This window comes from Dicentrarchus labrax, unplaced genomic scaffold, assembly GCF_905237075.1.
Source record: "Dicentrarchus labrax unplaced genomic scaffold, dlabrax2021, whole genome shotgun sequence".
NCBI classification, from domain to species: Eukaryota; Metazoa; Chordata; class Actinopteri; family Moronidae; genus Dicentrarchus; species Dicentrarchus labrax.
Window position 1 is genome coordinate 10,088,977 of NW_026136702.1, and position 23,266 is coordinate 10,112,242.

Below are 23,266 nucleotides of genomic sequence, written 5' to 3' on the forward strand. Positions count from 1 at the left end.
AGAACAAGCCCATTCCAGTTCTGTGCCTCAACATATAACATTTATGGATAGTAGCTGGATTCACAGCAATGGTCCACCTGGCTCCTCAGAGTACTTTACCCACCTTAAGTTATGTCTAAATTCCCTGAAAGCAACAACAACAAGGCATCTTAGCATTTGTTTGTTGGTCACTTTTTACCTTTTGCTATTTTCTACAGCTTCTACAGTTTTAGTTTTTAGGTTCTTCCTACTGTAAAATAAGGGAAGCTTGTCTCAAATTATTGTGTTTGCAGTGTTTCACATTATCCCTGTCCTGTACTTTATGTGGTGAGAGGATCAAAAGTAATCTGCATGATTATATTCAGTATTTCACACAGAATTAACTTATTCTTGATGCTGGCGGTTGCCTCCCGTTCTCTTCTTGATTTACAGTCTAATCAACTTCCTTGGTGCCTGTTCCCCAGAGAGTCTGAGACACAGTCCGCTTCTTGTTACCTGTCATGTCAGAATGACTCCAGTGCTGCTTATATTTCCTCTACAGCTTCTCCTCCAGTCTAACAGACACTGTATTACTGTACATCTGTGGGAGCTGAAAGACTTATGAGCTTGTCTGTGTGCGAGAGAGACTGAGAAAGACACACCACTGTGCCCCAACACACTTCCTAACTGCTACCTACCGCTGCTCTGCCGTTGCCATGGATACAGTGCCCTCTCTCCCCCTCTCTTCTCTCTCTTGGTGGGTATGGAGGGATGGGGCTGGAGAGGAGTGAGGAGAGGAGAGGAGAAGTGGCTCTGGCTGCTACCTCTGCGTCATATTCATACCAGTGCAGCTGAGAGCTGGCCCCCCCCTTTCCCCCTCATCCTCCTCTTCCTCCACATCCACCTTCCTTCCTTCCTTCCTTCCTTCCTTCCCTCCTTCCTTCCCTCTCATCATCCAATTTGCACACTGCTAGATCCCCCCTCCATTTGTGTCTCCTATCTGCATCTGCTCATCACAGTCCCCCCCCCCTTTTCTCTCTCTCTGCTGGCGCAGCTTGGTTTCCTCTGCGTGGCTGACCCGGGCGGACTTTTTCGAGCGAGCGTGGGCGCAGAAGAAAGACAAAGGTAAGCGTTGAGATGGAGGATGTTTAAGAGTGTTTGGCTGTGTGAGAAAGAGTAGGGAGAAAAGGAAAAGGAGACTGGGTAAGGGGGGGGGGCACAGAACAGCTGCAAGACAAAAGACTGAGCGGTAAGCATTGATGGCATTAACTCACCTGAGATAACAAGTATGCCACCAGGAGCCTTTTAAACATTTTGTTGGGTATTTAGGAAGGAACAAGCTATCCAGTGCATGTGAGCAAGTGTTTGTCTGCTGTCAGAGGACAACGTACTAAGAGTGTATTTGAGCACGAGTAGATGTGTAGCTCTCTAAGCCAGGCAGTCAGTGTGTCTGTGTGCAGGCACTTTGCTGTCTATCACATAATGTTATGGAACTGCTGCTGCTGCATGTTCCCACAGTGGGGAGAAGGGGGCGAACAGAGGGGGAACTTCATTATTCACAGAGAGCTTTTTGAGCGATGTGTGCATGTGTTGACAGAGCGGGAATCTCTGTATCTGCAAGAGTAGGAGAGTGAGAGGAAGAAAGGAGAGAGAGCATGCCTGACAGTGCTGTCAGTGGTGAAGTGCTCAGCTTCAAAGCCTAATCGCTCCTGGAAACAGAAGCCATTTCCCAAATCACATTCACTCACCCCTCCTCTATTTCTTCTCTCTTATCTCTTCTGTTTCTCTCCCTTGCAGTGTTGGGGGGGGGGAGGGACTCTCTCTATCTCTTTATCACATCTGTCTTTGTTCAGAGTTCACCATTTTACTGTAGCAGTATCTTTTGTAAATGTCAAACCCGCAGATCGCGACCTACAAGGTGCACAAAGGAGAGAATGGTGACAGAATAGCAGCCGGAGATGAGAGGACTCAGGGAGAGAGACAGACGTTGTTGAAACAGAAAGAGACAAAAAAAAGTGTGTGAAGGGAAAATGAAAAGACGGAGGAGAAGACAAGTAAGGGGAAACGAAGAGGAGGCCCGCAGGGTTATTCATTGTGTCTCGGTCCTGAGAACAGTGTCTGACACCGTGTATGACATTTAACTGTGATGCCTCTGCCAGTGCACTGGTGTGTGGGGAATGTGCCTGTCAGCGTTCGTTTCAGCGGAGACAGTTGTTTGTCTTTTGTTTATTGGCTGTGAGTGACAGACAACAGAGATCTGAGGTTTGTTAAACTAGGCTTCAACTCACTTCTTTAGTGCGGGAGATATATAGGGGTCTATACAAGAGCAGTGGTCTGATGTAACCCCACGGCCCTGTCAGATGAAACCGAAAGACCCCTTCATCCACACAATCCGTCACATGTTAGTGAATTAGAATTTATTTTAAACAGTGGTATTTAATGCTATTATTTATATAAATGTGGATATCGTTACATTTTTTAAATATAATTTAAGTGCTTAAAATTACATAATTTTACATATTTATCCATCTATTTCCATTTATTCATTACTTTCAGCAGTCTATTTCAACAATTAAGGCCTATCCATTGCTTTTAGCTAAGTATTTCGACTATCAACTGTTTTATTCAGTTTTTTGCAATTTCACCCACTGATTTCAATTGTTCTACTTTTAGCAACTTTTTTAATTTATTCATGACTTTTAGCTGTCTATTGCAACCATTTGTCTATTACTGTTAGACAACTTTTTCAACCGTTTCTATTACTTTTTAGCCATTTAAACCGTTTATCCTTTACTTATTATATTGCTGTGCTTGCTTTAAAATTCATTCCTTTTAGCTAACTAATTCAACTATTTATCCATTACTTTTAAAAGACTTCTCTGCCCGCCTGCTAAGTTTTCACATACTCTCATAAAACATGTTTGTTTTACAACAGACTCAATATGTGAATAGGCTATTTCCTTTTTGTAAAATTAGTTGAGCTACCCTACAGTCTTTCCAGTACCCACTGACACCTTTAGAGGTACTGTACCTCCTGGGGTACAAGTACCGTTTTTTGTGAATCGCTGTACTAGACTGCACTGTATGTGTATGTTTGTTTCTTTTTCTTTCATTCACTCAAAATAACTCAATGATACAGCTCAGTCAGTTATCCATCTGACAGGATCAGGTACGCGAGCAACAAAGACATCCAGCTCACGGGAGTCAGTTATGTGCTTGTGTGTTTGTGTCGTGAAGTGTGAGATTATGAGATTATTGGCTCGGAGAACAGGCTCACTCGAGCCAAGAAAATTTATGGGATGAACGTGAACGAGAAGGGAAACCAGAGACGTGGAGGAGGGAAAGGAAATGAAACAAAATCACATCAAGCCACATCAAGCTGCAGAAAGGTCAAGGTAATATCAACAGGGTGAGGAGATTAAATTGACAGAGTGAAGTAAGATTAGAAAGCAAGGAAAGAGTAGAAAAGAAAGAGAAGAAGCAGAGGCTGCTGGGGAAACAGTCTGCAGTTGAGTCAGACTGTTTACATGCAGCTCCTGTTGGGTGTGAGTGTGTGCACCTTTGTATGTGCACGCTCTTCCTGCCTCCCGTGGGTCTCCAGTGTCCCTGCGCTCCAGGTGGGCTTTGCATTTTTAATCGATACTGTCTGTAGTGATTAACACCAGTCTTCTCTCTGCAGCAGAAAAACAGAAGGAAGGAGTGAGACAGGGAGACAGAATGAGAGATGGAAATCTGTCATACACGAGGCAGGGTGTGTGAGTGAGTGACTGTGTGTGTGTGCATGTGTGTTTGTTTGGCAGTAATGACCCTCTGCCTCTGGGCTCCTACTGAGTATGTTTATCTCCCACAGCAGCACAGGGCAAAAATGGATGATGCATCACTGCCACACACACACACACACACACACACACACACACACACACACACACATACACACACACACCTTGTGCATTTAGTCTTTTTTCTCCCCTTTTCTCTAATTGCCTCCCTCCTGCATTCTCCCTTACACACACACACACACACACACAGTCCCTCGTCTCATTCCATATTACTTACTCCTGTCTCACGTACCGTAAAGGTTCTTTCTTCCTATTTCACTCCTCTCTCATTTTCCCTCCCACTTGTGTTGCAATATGCCTATTAATGATGCAGCTAGAGCGCCACTGCCAACTTCCTGCCTCTGAGAGAGAGAGAGAGAGAGAGAGAGAGAGAGAGAGAGAGAGAGAGAGAGAGAGAGAGAGAGAGAGGAGTGTAGTTGTGGTGTACATGCCCTGCTTTGTACCACTCCCTCTAATCTCTCCACCCCTCTGTCCGTGTTGTTTTCCTCAGAGTTAGCCCATGCGAGCGGCGTGTGGACTGAGTGCAGCTGTTTCGTTCCGAGCAGAGCCCAACATGTGAGAAGATGTCTGTTGGAGGTTGTGCTTGTCCCGGTGAGTGCCTACTCTCACTCTTTCACTCTCTCTGCCTCTCTTCTCCCTCTTTCCGTGCTCAGTGGTGCTGTCAGAGAAATGACTTATGTAAAAGTGCTGCAAAGCTGCCTAGGGCCAGCTGTGTGAGTGTGTGTGTGTGTGTGTGTGTGTGTGTGTGTGCGTGCGTGTGTGTTTGTGAAGCCATGCTACACTCTCAACACATGTCCTAAAACAAGGTTATAGACTGAGGCTACCACACTTTAGGATTGAGTTGTTCAGCAGACCCTCTCAGTCACGCTAGCTTGCTGTGCCATTGATCTGGCTCTTTGAGTTTTTGCCACATACACAAACGCTGGGATATCAATAAGTACTTCTTTTCACTCTTTTTCTCGGCTCCACTGTAGGTCTGCTTTTTTGATTATTTGTGTCTTTGTATGTCTAGAAGAGTTAAGTCACCGCACACTGTCAGGAATTGTTTTTCATATTTGTCCCATGGGTCAGAACTGAATGAGGCAAAAGTAATTTATTCACTGCAAAATTGTTTAAAGCTGGTCTTTCTTGATGAGTTTAAACCGTTAATGAGGGCACTTGAGAAGATTTAACTAAGAGTTGAATTTGGAGTGCTGCTGTTTGGATTATTAGACGTCTCTTTGTCATTGTGACTTTGCATTTTGCATTCCTGCATATTTTCATTTGTTATGCAGTTGTCACGCTTGGCTTGGCTTTTCCTGAAATCTTTCCTTCCCATTCTTAAGCTTTAAATAAAGATTACATTAAATATGATTTACTGCCATTGTCTTACTGGTACTTCGTATCCACACTTTGCTCTTGTGCTACTGTGTCAGAGCAAGAGGAAGGAAATGTAGAACTGTCTGCACATGTCAGTCTTTGGCAAGCACAAACGTTTTTTGCAATTTTTATCAAGTAGATCTTATAATCTGTTCCCTCCCATGGAGTGCTTGATCCTTATTTGACTTTGGAGCAATTTCTCTTTAACGGTACCCCAGTGAGAGCAGGCAGGCTACAGAGACGGTTACCTTGTGCACAGTGAAAGCCTCACAGTGCCAGGGGACGGGCTTCGTACAGCACCAGGGAGCAAGTAACAGATAGAAATTGAATCGTAGCATCTGCTTAGGGGGATCTCAGAGAGGACAGATTGAATTAGGGTGTCAGTATCATTTTAATGGGGCTGTTCTGATTCATTGGTAGTCAGCTATCAGATTGAATAAAATTAGAGAGGCCTCTGCTTGATGTTCTCTTCTCAGATCTTTTCTCTTCACTATCTCGCTTCCTCACTTTCTCCTGTAGTTTTCCAGTATCTATGCCTCCTTCGCTCCCTCTGTTGACAGACTTTACCGTGGAGCAGAAACTTTTAATGACATCCACATGTTCTCGAAGGATGTATTGAGAAAAAGAGGTCGGAACCAGAGAGGTCTGCCGCGTGTGCGCGTTGTGCACCAACGTTCAAATGCTTGCAGGTTTACACATGCAGGCATGCATGCAAACTTACAGCATGCACGTACGCTCGTACAACTAAATGAGGAGCCTGCTATGACAAGTTTAGGCTGGTAGATCTCTCAGATAGCCACAGCGCGGCATTGATCAACACTGGTTTCTCTCTCCCTCCCTGTGCGTGCGCTGTAAATCATTATATTTGAAGGCTGGTTTGTTTACATTCTTGTATGATGGTGGATGGAAGATCCTCCCCATCTTTTGTGTGTGAGTCTGCATTGGAAAAACAAATCCTCTCTTATTCTAACATCACTTTTTCTTTTCTTTTCCCTTTGTTCAGTTACTGGGTCAGAGTATTACAGAACAGAGGAATCTGAACTGAGCGTTATTTGCATGTGACAGAATGCGAGCCATCATAAAGGACAGACTTCTCCTGTCTGTCTGTTTCATTGACAACACTGTGACATCCTGCTGTTGTTGTGACTTTGCTGTGAATCAGCCTTTTTATGGCTTTGTTCCGCACATGAAGGAGATCCGTCCTAACACAGTGGAGCCAATCACATCCTTTGTTCAGACTAAATGGTAAAAATAGATTGCCTGTGAGCTGAAGATACCCCCCCCCTCCACTCTCACATGCACCCACTCAAGCATGCGCTCCCCTCTGCTCACCACTCTCTCCGTCTCTCACCCATCTCACTCTAACCCCTCCCTCCCGTTTCTGCCTTCCTCATCTCACTCTTTCCCCCCTTTTCCTTTTTCACCCTCTCTCCCTCTCTGTCACTCCCCTCATCCCTCGCTCACTGGCTTTTGCAGTAACAGTGGCGTTACCTCATGCAGAAAGTCACATGGCTCCTGATTGGAGAAAAGTGACTTAAAGCAGAGCCAAGATGGCAGCCAAACGGCCAAGGCTTTTTTGATTACCGTTACACAACAACAAGACTGGCTCAGTTTTATCTCCCTGTACTGAAAGCCTGTGCCTCTCTTTCTTTTTCTCCTCAATTCTTCACTTCTCCTCGTCCCCTCCTCTCTCTAGCCCAGTGAGTCTCTCAGACCTTGTTTGCTAGATCAAAATGGCTGTGTGTGTGTGCAGAGGCAGAGAGAAAGAAGGAATGCGTGGGAGACAGAGATGCTGGGGAGTCAGAGAGATGGGGGGGAGGGGGGGCAGAGTGGAGACGAGCTGTAGTGATGTCACATCTGCTGCAGGCCGACAGGATGGCAGAGGAAAAGCTGCCATGTGCCACACGGCCGAGGGGAGGGAAGGAAGGAAGGGGGGGGGAGGACTAAATGTGTGGGCAGGAAAAAATGATTTTCTATCAAAGCACACCTTTATTTGTGAGAGATGTGCAAGTTGCAGCGTCTTTAAAACAGGAAAGCAGGTTTGGTGCTGAGGTAGAAGGTGCTCAGGCTCAGTTGTGCTGAAAACAAGAGTTGCAGTTGTTTGAAAGCTTTATGGCTCTGTGTGCCACCCTTGTATGTAAAATGTCAGAACTGTTGCGAACCATTAAATCATATTTTTACACAAGACTTGCCTATGTATCTAGAACTAACCAGTTTGAGCTATGAATTATGCAAACAGACTATGAATAGCACTCAGTTTTGATAAAACTGTATGCAAATCAAGGCACATGTTGATATTTTAAAGTTGTTAAAGGGAAGTCTGCTATAACAATCTATATTTATCTTTTGGACAGTAAAGTGTCATGACTTGAATTGATGATGTCAGCAGGTGGAGGTGGAGTTGGTGGAGTTTGCCCACTTACTTGGTATGAGCGACTGACTCACCAGGCTTAGAGAGTTTGTGTTTGAAATGTGACATTAAAACAAGTGTTATTTGAATGTTGGGCATCGTGTTGCGAGTTGGATGAAGAGTCCACAGTCCAGTGAAATCAAGTGCTGTGTCATAATTGTTTCAATATATACAATCTGTGGAGCGGCTCCAAGATTTAGAGTCTCTAAATAAAATCATCAGTGCAGTCTGTCTCTCTGTTGTTCAGTTTAAGAACAGACATTAATGCTGAGTTGTTCAGGATTATAAGAAATGTTTCTATTTTATGGAGGATTTTCAATTTTTTTTTTTAACACAGACACATTATATAAGTGAGTTTGGGCGAGACATTTTTTTCAGGACACGTCATTTCATTCCCTGGAGAACAAGAGAAGCTGTAAAAAAAAATGACTGAACCTACTGCACCCGACCAATCCTCCATGACGTACCTTAGGGATTGGCTAATTCCGCCTGGATTCAGATCAGTGACCCCTTGTCATTGCAAGCATCCACAACAGCAACCTTCACATACTAGCCTTCTTTTGTTATCTTTCAATTTATCTTGAACACATGCTGTTTAACTTCCTCTTGTCAAGCCACAGTAGCATCCTCTGGGTGCAGCCTGTGTTAGTTCTGTCTGCTGCCTCGATGCTATCACTACCAGTCAGGTGTCACAACAGTTTCCCTGACAGTTTAGTGGCTCCACTTTGGCGGCTAGAAAAACAAGAATCTAAAGATACTGTTCACCATGTGTGTGGCGCGTGTGAATTCAGTTTAAAGTTGTTTACAGCTCACCTCAGTTTCTTTATCTAGGTCAGTTTCTTCAAGTGTAAAACTGTACAGATGTTTGATTAATGAATTAAAAATCTGATCTATTATATATTTTTCTGCAGTAGAGACCCACATTATTCATTTCCATGGAATGTATTTCAGTCTGAATGCTATGCATAAAATAGTACATGTAAAGTGGTCTTTTTTTTTCCGGAGCTAGGGATCTATAAATACAAGATCTTGTGTAGTACAAGACCAGTTTTCCGGTGACTAAAATAGGACTTAGTTCTATATAATTGCCATATTCTGATTAAGCCTTTAATGTTATCACTGCCTGCCAGCCCTACTTGCCAGGTACTCTGTGTATGTCTGTACTAAATGTGAAATAGGATCCAATACTCAGAACTGAAACACTCCCTAAGCAATCCATGCAATATCCCATATTTTTGGGCACATAATCCACACATCAGCATTCGGTTCAGTATTATTAGTTTCATATTATAATAATGCAGACTTCTATCAGTCTTAAAATATATGCATTATTGTGCCTGTAAATGTTATTGATTGTTATAATGGTGGAATAGGCAAATAAAGTTCTAACTGCATGTTACAAACTGGATGATTTATGTAAAAATGCCAGTGTTAGTTGTGAATACTGTACAGTATGAACTCCTGGATAAAGTTCATTCTGTTGTATTCTAGTCTGTTCTATTCTGAAGCACGAGGAAGATGTTTGCAGCATTTGCCAGCAGAGGGAGATGCTGTTCTATTACATCTCTCCTTGTGTCAGTCCATCAACACTGAACAGACAGCAGACAGGGGACTCATTGTTTTCAACAAGAGATCCTAGATCCGGCTCCATGTTATAACAAAAGGCTTTAGTGCTTCTTTTATTCCCCCTGTAGCTGTTTCATAATTTATTTTCTGTCATAACTACGAAGGCAACTCTTTAGATTGGGACAGTTACTTTAGCTAGAAATAGCTTTTGGTTTCCCTTTTTTTCCCAAAATGTAATCGAGTGATGATATCCATTTGAGCTGAACAACATCCTGGTAACAAGAATAGGTTATAGCTGCGGAAGGAGCAATAAGATAAGATGAAAATTTTACATAAATATACTCCAGCTGTAGTTAGAAATGAAATTTCAGGTCCAATGTGGCTTGTTAGATTTTTTTAAATGATGGAACCCATAATTCACATAAAACTAATTATTTATCTCGAGCTGCAGCAGATCTCTGCTCTATGCCTGACGTGGGGTTTATGCAATAAGAATGACTGCTGTTAGATGTGTTTACTCTCTAAATGAGATGCATTGGTTCACTTTTCTCATCTGTACTCCCTGGCTTATATGATTCTACAAACTGAGTTGCAGCTCAAGTGAAAGCCTCAACATATTGAGCTTTAAATGCACTTTGAGACCACAAAGGGTTCTCTGGCATTCAAATATATTGCTTGTAAACATTAGAGTGGTTATTGATTAAAAGTAAGGCAGCAGATTATACCCTTACATAATCTGAGGTTATGACAGGCTCAGGCCTGTGGTCTAAAGGATTTCAGTTATCAGCCAAGTCAATCATTTTTCCTCAGCCTTTTAAGAAGTTGGCTTGAATTAAACAGCCTGTTTAGGTAAATAGTTATAATAAAAACCTCTTGAATCTGAATCTTGAATCTTGAATTATCACAGCTGTAAACAGAACTTCTGAATCACACTTAAATAAATGCATGTAAACCAAAGCATTTGGGGACTTCTAAGGTCAGGACGTATTGTACAGTACTGGATGACCAGTGCTAGTTCACATAGTTCCAGCAGCCCTGGCAAAAGAAATTAACTTTATTCTGATTATTATGACTGAATTAGGTTTTAGTGCCCCCTCATACAAAGGTTTTTATAAACGCATCAGGTCGGAAAGATACTCTTAGATACTGTTTCATACAGTCCTGCTAGTTTTTGGTCTGTAGTTGAACGCAGGAGTTTCCAAACTAAAACAATTAAAGGCATGTATAATTTCATTGGACTAATTGGTATTATTATGATAAAACTTTATCATAGTAAAAATAAATAAACAAGCACCAACTTTACCAGCTGAACATTAAAGTAATGTTGCCTACATATTAACGCAACAATATACTATTTAGTATTATAATATATGTTATTCTGAAATGGACCAGTATGTATAATGAGAACTTTTACTTTTTGTACTTTAAAGACCCCCTCCAGCAGTGGTGTAGTGGTGCCTAGAAATGGGTAATTTAGGCCCCAAGTGGCCCGTCCAGCAAACGATAAAGGTCCAGTTATGAACAATGACATTTAAGACTACTCTTACATATTTAACTCATCCAAAAAACGGGCCGGTAGTAGTTGCACAATGTCACTGAACTTCTGCAGCAGCCACAGAAGAGCTGCAGATTGTACAATCAATACTGGTCCACAGAACTTTGTGAACACTACATAATGATTCGTGTATGCATTTATATTAAGACATATACAAACAGTCTCACTTGGAACTTGCATCTGATATGTTTCCATATCAAAATCCTTAAAAAGGCATCTCCTCCTCCAAATGTTGTTAAAGTTTTTCTTCTGGAAACAAGACGTCTCCTATTTCACTGTAAAGTCCATTCTCATATGTGCACTTTTGATTTAAGTTTCTACATCACACTTGTATAAGTTGCACATTTGGACCAGGACTGACCTTAAAAAAATTTGATTTTCAATGAGCACACAGAAACTTTTCATAAAAAAAACCACACACATACATACACTCTGCACAGTGAAGCTCAAACATCCAACAGTAGGAACAAGAATAAAAACATATTTTTGATTGGAGAGGGAGTTTAAGTATGTTTAAAAGCCAGTGTGAGTGGAGCTGATACTGAATATGCTGCAGAGTCTATTATTTTGTCCGTCTGTATATATCTGTTTCTTAAGGGGCAAAATAAGCTGCGAACTGTTCCTGTCAATGGGGACCCACCTTGTGCCACTCTGGGGGTCCTGTACGAGACAAATTAGGGGCCCAGGGAGGGTGGGAGGGAGGCCTGTGAGCCGGGATGGGCGGAGGAGCCTGGAGGAGGCGGGGCCTTTGTTTGTTCGTGGCTCGGCTGGCAGGAACAAAGGGTCCTGTAGTAGTAGTAGAAAAAAATAAAAGGGTAGCACCGTCCCCCCCCCCCTGAAACAAATGACATTTAAACACATCTAGTTCGGGAGGATCGCAGCCTGACAGGAACCGGAGTTAAGTAGCTGGAGGGTTTTCACTTCCCGTCGCTTGCCGTGTTGTTGTGGGATCGCAGGACCGCGGTACCGACGGTCGGAGCTGGAGCTTTTCACCGTCCAGCCGCTCCGGCTAGCTTGCGAGGCTAGGCGGCTAGAGACACCGAGCGGAGGTGTGGAGCAACACCGCGTTTCGGTGGACCCTTTTTCTCTGCAGGTAACTCACAACTTAACAACCACACTGCTTTGTCGGCACTGTTTTTTCAACGGTAATTCCGCAACAAAAAAACAACCGTAAAACAAGCGCGGGGTGTTGTTTTTAAGTGGATGACGGTAGTTTTAGCATTATGAGCTAGGTTAATAGTTTAGCAATGGCAACCGTCCTCTGCAAACGCTTAATGAATGCGGGGGCCTTGCGGTTCAGCTCACGCCTGGTCCTGTGTCTCTATGTGTGTGTGTTTAAAGTGAATGCTGTTTTATTTTTTTATTTATTGTAAGATGTGTGTACACAGGCCGAGCAATAAGCTGGCAGCAGTGTAAGTATGTAGAGGGAGTCCGCACATTGCTCTGGATGTTTTATTGGCCGAGGGCCAGCTTCTTGGATGCAGCTCTATTGTTTGCAGTGAACAGTTTGGGCGGACTAATCTGCACCAAAGTCTCACTATTTAAAATTAACCTTTTTTTTAAATTCTAGTGCATTATCATCTGATCTTAATTTAGGTGCTTTCAGGCTGGAGTCATTCCTCTCTTAATTTGTCATGTGTACACAAACTCAGGATGCCTGCCCCCCGATGATGTCTTTCACTAAGACACTGTGTCTGGCCCGTGAAGCCGTCATTATCTACATGCATCTGTTAAAGTGGGGGTCCTGTAATCTGCAGGTTTAATCCTGCTGACTGGGCCTCTTTTTTTTTTTGGTGTGTGTGTTTATTCGATGTGAGAAGAATCTGTGTCAGCATTTTTGTTGTATGTTAGAGGAAATAAGATGTCTATTCTCATCTCTATTTCAGTTGCAGTGGAATTTGGGTTTATTGGACAATGTGCATCTGCATCACGTTGAACAAAGGACTTATAAGGGGTTGAATACTGTCTGGGGCTAATGGTTGGTGTTTTATTTGGGGGGGGGGGGGGGTTTGCATGTCAGAGGTAATGCATAGACAACCATTGTTTGGTGCTCCTCAGCAGGTTCAGCCCCATAGTGATGGGGAGGAGAAGATGACCTGCCATGACTCTCTGGTGTATACTGAAGCAAGGAAGAAAAGGGTGCGAGTAAATGAAGGAGGAGTTGTAGTTGTTCAAGGAGCCCTAGACTGGGCTGTTAAGGAGGCGGACAGACAGATAGATCGATCTGAGTTCACACAGGCGTACTTAACCCCAACTCATACCTTTTCTTTCTCAATTTGTATTTGTCTTGACTTTAACCACCACCATTTGTGCAGTAGGCTGCATGTGGGTTAGCACTTCACTAAGAGTGATGGAAGAGATTATAAAAATACAGATTAGTTAGGTTTGATCCTGCATTAATGTAATGATTTTTCCCCCCCCGATTTGGTACAGTCATCGTTTTTATATGCCGAGCTGACAGTGACCGACTGTTCTGCATAAATTGTGACTAAAAGAAAACAAATTAACATTATGCTGCCTTCAGGTGTCAGTTGGGAATACCAGATTTACAAGCAGGGCACTCATAAACAACATTACCAAAGGGGGGGGGGATACAGAAACAGTCAGGATTTTCTCTTATCTCTGCACTGCCAGCATCTGTTTGACCCTATTATGAATGTATCACCACCACATTAAATTCCTCTGGTTCATTTGTGTGTATCTGTGCAAAAAAAAAGTAGGCTAACTGTAGGGTGGTTGTGATGAGCCAGTCTGGGCAAAATAGTTTTTCTCAAACGCCTCAGTCTGCCTCCGGCCTGTTAGGGTATAAAATATCTTTGGTCAGACCTAATTACATACAGCCGTTGTCTGTGTGGGGTCTCCACAAGTAGAGATACAGAATAGATGTTTTTCTCAGAGCTCTGAATTGTTTTAGCACGAATGGCTTATCTGGGCAGACAAGGGTTAACAACAGCCAGGGTAGCGAGTGGGGGGATGGGTAGAAGAGGCAACTAAAGGGGGAGGCACACACACACACACACACACACAGACACACACAGTGCAGGGCATGGTTAGGATCTCATGGGGCTGTATGCAGAGAAGAGGGTTCCCTATAATGGTATGGATGGTACAAGAACACAAAGAACATGCCAGACCACCTCTCTGCGTTATCCCCCCCCCCTCCATTTTTTTCTCAGATTTCTGCAGGCTAATAAATATTGCTGTTTTCTCCTTGTGACGATTTGTTTTCTTGTCCATTTACCAGATTGAAGATGCATTAGATAATGAAAGCAGCAGGAAATTGTTTTGGCAGCGTGCTTTTATTTGAGTAAATCTCAGCAAAATCATCCAACATTAGATTACTTAGATGATGCTGTGATTTGAATGAGCTAAATCTAAAGTAATCTAAATCTCCTCTAAATCTCTGCTCTTTTTTTCCCTCTCTCTCTCTCTCTCTCTCTCTCCCCTCCTCCTCTGCTGTGTGCTTGTGTGCAGGCTGTTCGTCAAAGTCATTCAAGCTGTACTCTCCTAAGGAGCCCCCCAACGGCGGCAGCTTTCCCCCCTTCCACCCAGGCGCTATGCTGGACAGAGATGTGGGGTAGGTCTGGGTTATACTGTCGGGGCACAAGATGTTCTGTCAGAAGGAAATTATGTCGAAACTAGGGCACCTTTTGCATTAATTCAGTCATTAAATCATGTGATTTATTACTTTTTGATGTCTCCATTTTACTCCTTGCATGCTGTAGGTTTTGACATTATAATTTGTTATCTTAGATCTGTTTACTGAAGAATATAAGATGTCAATTTCTGATCGTTTTTATAAATATCTGTATGGATGTTTTATGGCTTATATTTGTGTTTTTTATAGCACGTTCTTCAGATTGCATTGTTTGATCGTCCTATCTTTGATAATGATTTTTGACTATACAGAAGCAGATTGGTTTTAAATGTGGCCTAAAAGGACAAAAATAGACAAGACACATTCAGCTTAAGTAAAAGTGACAAAGTCAGCTGTGTTGAGTATGTTAACAGTTTTTGTACCTTCCTGTTTTTATTGTGATGTGTATTTTTTATCTGAAAACTCCATATTAGTCACATAAGTTGTTGAAATCAACAAGCTCATGACATATAATACATTTGCCTTGTAGTACCAAAAGCACACATGCTTGGTGTTACTTAGGTTTCTCAGAAAACAGTTGCTAATTTTAGTATTTTTTTATTCCTCCTAGGCCTACACCCATGTACCCCCCATCATACATGGAGCCTGGAATGGGGTGAGCACACAGACACTTGAATAGACTTTTGTGGTTTGTCCTAGCTCAGAAGTAACTTTATAAAGTGCTTATACTGGGTGTTCTACATTAATGTTAAAACATTTAGGCATTAGATTAGTAATGAACTTACGTATGAGACTCGTCTTAGCTTTTTCTATTTGTTTGCATTATGGGTGTGGGAAAGCTACCGACGCAGCTCAAACTGCTGAATTCCCCCGTGTTTTCTGTTGCAGGAGACCAACACCGTACGGGAACCAGACAGATTACAGGATATATGAGCTGAACAAAAGGCTACAGAATTGGACAGAGGTAAGAGTCACTTCATCATTCACGTAGAGGAGTAATAAGAACTCAACACCAAACTGTTGCTGTACAAAAACACAGAGTCAGTGTTTAATTTTCACATTGGCTCTTATTCCAGCCCTTAGTGCTACATTCTGCAGCTCCTGTGAACTACTTACTGTTGCCATGTTTTTTCGATTTTTTCCTTCCAGCTGCTGTTTATGTGTAGCTAACCATGCTAGGGATTTTGTGGAAAATTAAGCCTGAGAACTGAACCGACTTCATTTACATTCAGGCTCTAATAGGATTATCTGATCAACCTGGCTAAAATGTAATTGGAGTGCCAACTGTTTATATCCCTGAGCATACAACTGAGTAGATGTTATGAGCCCTGCTTTTAATGTGACTGTCAGTCTGCACACAACAACAAATACATGCTTACTAACCTCTGTACATCGGAGGGATTTTAGTAGAATTGAATAACGTGATTATTAAAAGTTTTATGTCCAACAAAACACATGACGTCTGAATCGTAGCCTGCCTCATTTAGAAAGCTAATTCCCTGAACTTCAGTTTTATTTGTACTACTCACTGTACCAACAACAAATGTTACTACTCATCTGCTGAGCATCGATGTGGATGTCTGTCATAAAGCATACACATCTGTTCCGAAGGAACAACAGTGGTTTACACAAACTAGGATCCTGTTGACTAGATTGTAGAGAAGAAGAGTAGAAGGGTTATAAAAGTGGTACATTTGAGGAAACCAAATTTTTCTGCTTCTTCTTTTTGAGTAGTTTCAGTCTATTTGTTTTGGTTATCTCGCATAACTTCCCCACTTCTTTATGAAAGTGGGAAATTACCACCAGCCACAAACTAAGTGCTGGTGAAATATGAGAGTGGCTGCTATATTTCTGACACAAATTGTGATTTACTATGTAGCTGGTGACTTTTTTTCCCCCCTCATTTCTTTTTCATCATTATTTTTTTTAAATGGAGCTGTAAGTACAAATGCAGTATCCACAGATAACAAATGTCTCCTTATTTCATATTTGTAACAAATCGGATTAGAAAATAGGAAAGTAAAGTCCCATTTTAAGTAAAACTGTTATTTGCATCCTTTTAAATGTATATTTTTTCCAAACCTGTATAAGACTTGGATGCTATGTTTTATTGCCTCATGTTTCCTTTTTAAGAAAGTTATTATGCAGATTTTAAGGAATGGAAAATGTTCATCCTCTGCTTTCAGGACTGTGACAATCTCTGGTGGGATGCCTTCACCACAGAGTTTTTTGAGGATGACGCCATGCTCACCATCACTTTCTGTCTGGAAGATGGACCCAAACGATACAGTAAGAATGTTTTTAAAATAATATCTTTCTTTTTGTATTTTCAGATTTTAATTTGTAAATGTTAACACAGTAAAAATGTTTTATTATAGGGATGTGCTACTTGTGTGATGTTTATCTCCCTTTCAGATTTCCATATGTTTTTAGTTAGCTTGTGTCTTTCAAATTTACCTAAGAGTTTTAACATAATTGAACGACTGCTATATAATTGTTAGTTGCATTATATGTATTGTTGGTTTTATCCTCTTCACGGCTGTGTCAGATTCTGTCCCACTGTTCCCACATACATTCTCTACTTGGATAATTTTAAATAATAAAGTAATTTTATTGATCATCAATGTATTCATTTGATTTTTATTTTTATTTTTTCATCTGCAGCCATCGGCAGGACGTTGATTCCACGATACTTTCGAAGTATTTTTGAGGGGGGCGCCACCGAGCTGTTTTATGTTTTGAAGCATCCAAAGGAGTCCTTCCACAGTAACTTTGTGTCTCTCGACTGTGACCAGTGCACCATGGTGACCCAAAACGGCAAACCTATGTTCACACAGGTACGGTTAATGTCACACTGCATGAAAAATGAGCAGCCATCCTACTTTCGGTCACTGGTGCCTTGACTTTTAACTTTTATTTCTGTCTGTGGATAAGGTTTGTGTGGAGGGCCGCCTGTACCTAGAGTTCATGTTTGATGACATGATGAGGATCAAGACGTGGCACTTCAGCATCAGACAACACAGAGAGGTCCTACCAAGGAGCATTTTGGCTATGCATGTGAGTTCCAAAAACCACACACTCACGCTCAAATGCACAACACTGTACATCAACATCATTATTTATCTCACCTTTTTTACCAAATCATGCAGGATCCCCAGATGCTCGATCAGCTGGCTAAAAATATCACCAGATGTGGGCTGTCCAACTCCACGCTCAACTACCTCCGTGTAAGCAAATTTTCTTATGATGTTCTTTGTTTGATCAGTCATTAAATTATCCTCAACTACACGTGCAACAACCCATGCAACAATCGCACTCATTAATGTCTGTTTGGTTTCTCTTTATCTTCCCTAAAGCTATGCGTGATATTGGAGCCCATGCAAGAGTTGATGTCCAGACATAAGACCTACAGCTTGAGCCCCAGAGACTGTCTGAAGACCTGCCTCTTCCAAAAGTGGCAAAGAATGGTAGCACCTCCAGGTAACACACACACACCTTTTGAAATTGCCAGTGGCATTTATGACACTGTTGCCTTAACCAGCGCTTGAAACAAAGGATGTCCCGGTGTCCCAGATACAGTGCCTGGGACAAATCTGGGACAGTAGAGAAAGGGATCATTATAAATGATGATCATTATTAGTTTTGCATCATGGAATATATATATCATTGTAGTTGTTAGCTGTTCAAATTTGAAAAATGTGGCACAGACATAAGCTGTACGATAAGTCGCATGCATGCTTACACACACAAAATCAATCATATAGAGAGAGCAGTGGGGCCAACTTGTTGACTTTCTCGCTAGATTTAGCTTATTGAGCGACTAGCAATATTTTTAGTCACACAGTCTTAGTAATCAGTCTTATGCCAACATTCACATTTACTCTATGTCTTTGGATTAGGAGGTCCCTATAGTTTGTCTGTCTATATGTATATGGTTTGTTTGACTATCTCTCTCACTCTCAGGGTGTTTCTGTAGATTATATGTAAATCATTTTTTGAGTGTAAATATTGAAATAGTTTGTTTGAGTTTCTCCCTCCTTTAGTAGATGTTTTTCTTACTTCAAACATACAATGACGTTGCAAGTTTGTGATCATTTGGCTAAGTAAAAATAATAATGTTCAAAGTGTGTCGAAGTAAATTTCCATTGCTGTCAGTTTACAGTGATGCATTCATTGATCAAACATTGGAAGGACGAAGCACCAGAGTGAGTCAATAAAGTTATGCGAGTTACTGAAACTAGGTTATTAAACTATATTCATTCTGTCAAATTAAAACAAGATCTTCACTTTGGGGCAATTATTTTTAAGTTTGGGACAGTTGAAAATATAATTCGGGACAGTTGCAGGACACTGAGGGGAAAAATGTCTTTGTGCCCTGGCCTTTACTTTCAGTAGGTTGAGGAATACTCACAGTTGCAATTTCACGTCAGTTCTTTATCTGCAACTGATTTATAGAGATTTAAATACTTAATGCATATCCTTTCTCTTCTTCTACTTGAAGCTGAGCCAGCCAGACAAGCTCCAAGCAAGCGACGGAAAAGGAAGGTGTCTGGTGGAAGCACCGTGAGCACCGGCGGGGGCACCAACAACAACAGCAACAGCAAAAAGAAGAGTCCAGCCAACAGCTTTTCACTCTCCAGCCAGGTACCTGTAAGCATTACATCTACTTGACCTCTATCTGGACCTCCAAGTTCAGCTGAGCAAGGCATGGGGAGGATAAGACAGGGTGGAGGGGCTGGAAGGAATGACAAGGAGGTTAGAAAGTTATTTGTGGGCATAGGGGGTGGTAGCTGGGGAGTAGGTGTAGCAGCAGGTTAGGATAGCGATCGCTTAGGGAGACATCTGGAGGTGGGGGTTGGATTCAGCTGTGGTGGGGGGGGTTAAGGGTTGATTTCTCTATAATTCTACTAAGGATGAGTAGATTTAGTTAGTAGACCCTCTGATGTGAACCAGTGATGGGCAGTCCCTGGTCCTCTGGGGCCACAGGTTTATGGGTTTATATAGAGGAGGTACAAGTGACCTCCATCTCTAAGTAATGCTGAATATATGTTTGGGCCATGGTGTAGGGTTACCTTGCTCTGATCTTCAGTGGGACAGATAGGTTTTCTCTCTAAATCCGCTGTATCAACTTGGTTTTAGAGTCACCACTAGGTCTATCAGAGCACATGATTCACACAGCACTGCTGTCTTTGCTTACTTGGTTGCTTGATTGAGTGAACGAGACCCGAGGTGGAATGAAAACCCCCCCCCCTGATGCAGCACTCAAGGATCAGGGATGCCCACTGCTGGCCAGTAGGGAAGGCCCCTTGACCCTGGTTCTCGGAACAGGGGCAGGGAGTCAGAGCCACATGGGCTACTGAACTGTCAGGGTAGATGCCCACAACATATTGTCCTGTTGTGATTGGGTTCAGAATTAGAGGACACCAATACCTCAGGATTTTTAACACTCGGGGTCCCTTGGTGCCTAAAAGTTAGGTTGAAGTGTCAGTTATAATACATTTCATTCAGTTAAAATTCATTTGTGATGCTGGAATTGAACCAAGTTAGATCGCACTTAGGCCATAGGAAAAAAAAAACGCAGCAGTTACAACTCGTCCGTGCAGCCAGTCATTCCGCGCACCCCCTGTATTATGGGGATAATATGTACCGGCCCTTGCTGTCCCCTTTAGGACGTGATGATGGTGGGAGAGCCCACTCTGATGGGAGGGGAGTTTGGTGACGAGGACGAGCGTCTGATCACGCGGCTGGAGAACACGCAGTTCGATGGGGCGAATGGCCTGGAGGATGAGGACAGTTTCAACAGCTCGCCTGCACTGGGGGCACACTCGCCCTGGAACAACAAGGCTCCCTCCAGTCAGGAGAGCAAGAATGACAACTCCCAGTCGTCCCAGTAGAGTGCTGTGATCCCAGCCGGCCCCTTTTTTTCAATGCTTAAAACTGGGATCTACCTGAGCCAACACACTAGCGAGAGGAGTCAGGGAGGGTGGCCTCAAGCACTTGTGTTCAATTAATTTTTGTTTGTTTTGTTCCATTATGTTATTTTTGAGACTAAAGGAGAGTGGTAAGGGAAAGAGATAGTAGCTGATGGACTGATAAAACTCTTTGCCGTCACATGAAGGACAGTGTCAGCAGAATCCCACTCGCCTCCCTCACATTGTTGCACATGATCAGTGGTGCTCAGCCTTGGCCCTTGTCTGCTCGGCTCCAGTCAGTCCTCTTAGAGGTGTGGTGAGACTGGCGGGGTGGCGGTTTGTGTGCATGTGTGTTTTAACCCCCATCAACGCTCACCACAACGTTTGAGCCAAAGTTGGCGTGTCCTGTTGTCCGAGTGCTCGCCATGGCGACCATGTCAGTGGGTTCTTGTTCCAACCTCGGGTCTCTCAGGCGTGCGTTTTCCTTGACGACGCACCTCGTTGTTTCTGTTGTGCTCATGTCACAGGGAAGAAATGCTTAGCTTTTATTTAACTTATTTTTTTGCAGGCTGCAGAAAACTGTGTGCACTCTTAGTATCAAAATTCAACGTTCGGTTTTTAAAAACTCAATCATTTGTTTTTGTAGGACCTGGTTGGAACAAAAACCTGTACAGTGCCGGAGCTTGAGGACCGGAGTTGAGAACCACTACGCTAAATCTTAAACACACACACACACACACACACACACACACACACACACTGACACACACGCATACATACATACATACACACGCATACATACATACATACACACACAAACATACATACATACACACACACATACATACACACACCCAGACCAGTGCACACACTAACACTCACCTACACCTACAGCATAAAACATTGAGGTACTGGAGAGAGGCGGTACGCAGCATGTCTGGACCAGAGCACCAGACGCTACAGAAGTGTGTTTTCATTTTCTATGTTTTAGACTTGTTTTCAATTTTTTTTATTTTTGTAAACAATTTCTAAAAAATAAACAGACAAGCAAGCAAACAAAAACACCCCAGAATATTCTTTGCACTGTTTTCCACTATTAACTCCAATCTATTTTTCTTATGAATTGACGGTGTATTTTTTTTTTTTCTTTTCTATTATTGCTAATGTAAGAACTGTAAAACATCTGAAACCTGCAGTATATTAATGTATAAGTATTGCTGTTAGATCATTCTTATTGTGATGGTAATAACTTTCATGTAAGTCTGTGCTTGATATAATGTCATCCATCTGTGTCAGACATCACACTGTCATCAGGTCCATTGGCTGCAGTGCTACAAATCAGGTTGGGGAGAACAAGGCTAGTGTTTAATACTGTACTACATCTTGTTTTGATGTGAGTTCCAAAGCAACCACCTTCCCCACTAAATTTCCACCGAGCGCTGGTTTGGATCTGATGACTAGTCATTGCAGAACTGTTTGCTTTGTCTTGAAATCTCTTTCTGGGGGTCCTCTCTTCAGAGAACATAGTAACAGAAAACTTCTCAAATTTGCTACTCAAAAATATTTTAAAAACAAGTTTTGACAGGATTGTAAAATAAGAAAAAAAAAAAGACTTTTGTATTAACTTAAGTTTCCCAGAAATGTTTTTAATCACAATTAAGAAAGCTGCAGACCAAGGAGCTACATGTAAAGATTCTTTAGATATTGATTACACTGTGCTGTTTTATGTTTTATGAAGAATCATTTTGTTGGCTTTATTCCTCATGTTTGTGTCTGTGCTTGTATATTTTTAGGTAGTAATTTCTGTAAAAGTTATTCTATGTATTCCTCCTTAGAACTATGAGAAACTCAATCTAATGTAAAGAGATGAAAAGCCTCTTAAAAGTTTTTTTAAACGTGATTTTTAATGGTACAATCACTGATAAAAGAATTTTGCCCTCATTTTAGCAAACTGTATTTATTTTTCTATGTACTGACATTCTGTTTAGGTCCAACCCACCTGTATAATACTCGTGATAATATATGGAGGGGTTTGTGGGGCTGCTGAGTCAATTAATGCTAATAGAGGTAATTCCATTACTTGTGTTTTTGACATGCGGCTCCAAGGTCATTCTGGCCTGTTTATTACAATGGTTCAGTATGTTACCATTAAAGAGATATTTAAATGCCATTTTCTTCTGTTGTAGGTTCCTGGTCTATCTGAAAACTTAGCAGTTCCACTGAAAACCAATAAATAACCACATTTAAAGAAATTGTTAGTCATCCTTATTTCTTTTGCAGTTGCTCTATTTTATGATTAGTCACCCTCTGATGAAGAGCCTCGAGTTCCTCAGAAACTGGACTGTGCCACAATGGCGCATCCTTTAGTGAAATTTAAATAAAATTCACCTAAACCTTTTAATCATAAATTTTATGTTTTGTTTGATGGATGATTTTCAGATGCTTTTCAAATCTATAACTGATCAAATGCAAAGTCGATATTTCATTAATGGCTAAATATACCTGACCATTGACCTTACATCTTATCCTGTGGAAACAAGACTCATTGGGCTTGGCTATGTGCTGCTGTGTCATGGTTTCCTGTTACATATGATAAGAAATGTTGCCTAATTCATGGATTTCAGCATCACCCAGAATCCTAGCTGACAACTATTGGTTAGTAATTTGCAGATTCTCCCAGCAGAGGTCTCTCAGAGCACCAGCACAGACTGGGCAGAAATTTTTCCATCATTATATTCAAAACGGCTGTAAATCCACACTAAGCTGCAGGCTATTGTGTTTAAATTGTCTCTAGCACGCCTACTCCACCTTTGCCGTGGGTCAATTCAGCAGGTTGAAAGAAATTAAGCTAGGTGGCAACTTTTAAACCTGTTTCCTAAATTGACTTAATTTAGGGATTAAAATTAAGGGTTTGTGATATGTGAGACAGAGCTGAAATGGCAATGCACCCATAGCTGGCTACTGTAGCACCTCACCATAGGGGTGATTTTATATCTATATTTTTTGCCAGGTTTCTGTCTGATAATTCATGTATGGTATCAATAAAGATGAATTTTCACTGAAAAACCT

The 23,266-nt window shown here is 41.8% G+C and overlaps 1 protein-coding gene across 7 annotated transcripts; it reads left to right on the plus strand.

Moving 5' to 3' along the window:
• The first annotated feature begins 983 nt into the window (after window positions 1–983).
• ldb1a (LIM domain binding 1a) lies at window positions 984–23,263 on the plus strand. 7 transcript variants are annotated; one of them, XM_051421447.1, is made up of 12 exons: window positions 984–1,083; window positions 4,288–4,388; window positions 14,162–14,264; window positions 14,896–14,940; window positions 15,174–15,249; window positions 16,472–16,574; window positions 16,950–17,122; window positions 17,220–17,342; window positions 17,435–17,512; window positions 17,642–17,765; window positions 18,787–18,935; window positions 20,844–23,263. In XM_051421447.1, exons 2-12 carry the CDS (start codon window positions 4,361–4,363, stop codon window positions 20,895–20,897), a joined length of 1,056 nt encoding a protein of 351 aa, XP_051277407.1. In that variant the 5' UTR covers window positions 984–1,083; window positions 4,288–4,360; the 3' UTR covers window positions 20,898–23,263. The 7 variants fall into 7 exon arrangements, with proteins under 7 accessions (XP_051277407.1, XP_051277415.1, XP_051277365.1 ...); XM_051421455.1 differs by having other exon boundaries at window positions 18,787–18,929; XM_051421405.1 differs by having other exon boundaries at window positions 19,955–20,944.
• Window positions 23,264–23,266: the final 3 nt, after the last annotated feature.

What these genes read in the sequence shown, in the direction of transcription:
- ldb1a (XM_051421405.1), top strand. Translation starts at nt 4,361, where the DNA reads ATGTCTGTTGGAGGTTGTGCTTGTCCCG. An exon ending in ATGCTGGACAGAGATGTGGG is followed by an intron (nt 14,265 to 14,895) that starts GTAGGTCTGGGT and finishes TATTCCTCCTAG; the next exon opens with GCCTACACCCATGTACCCCC. An exon ending in AGATGGACCCAAACGATACA is followed by an intron (nt 16,575 to 16,949) that starts GTAAGAATGTTT and finishes TTTCATCTGCAG; the next exon opens with CCATCGGCAGGACGTTGATT.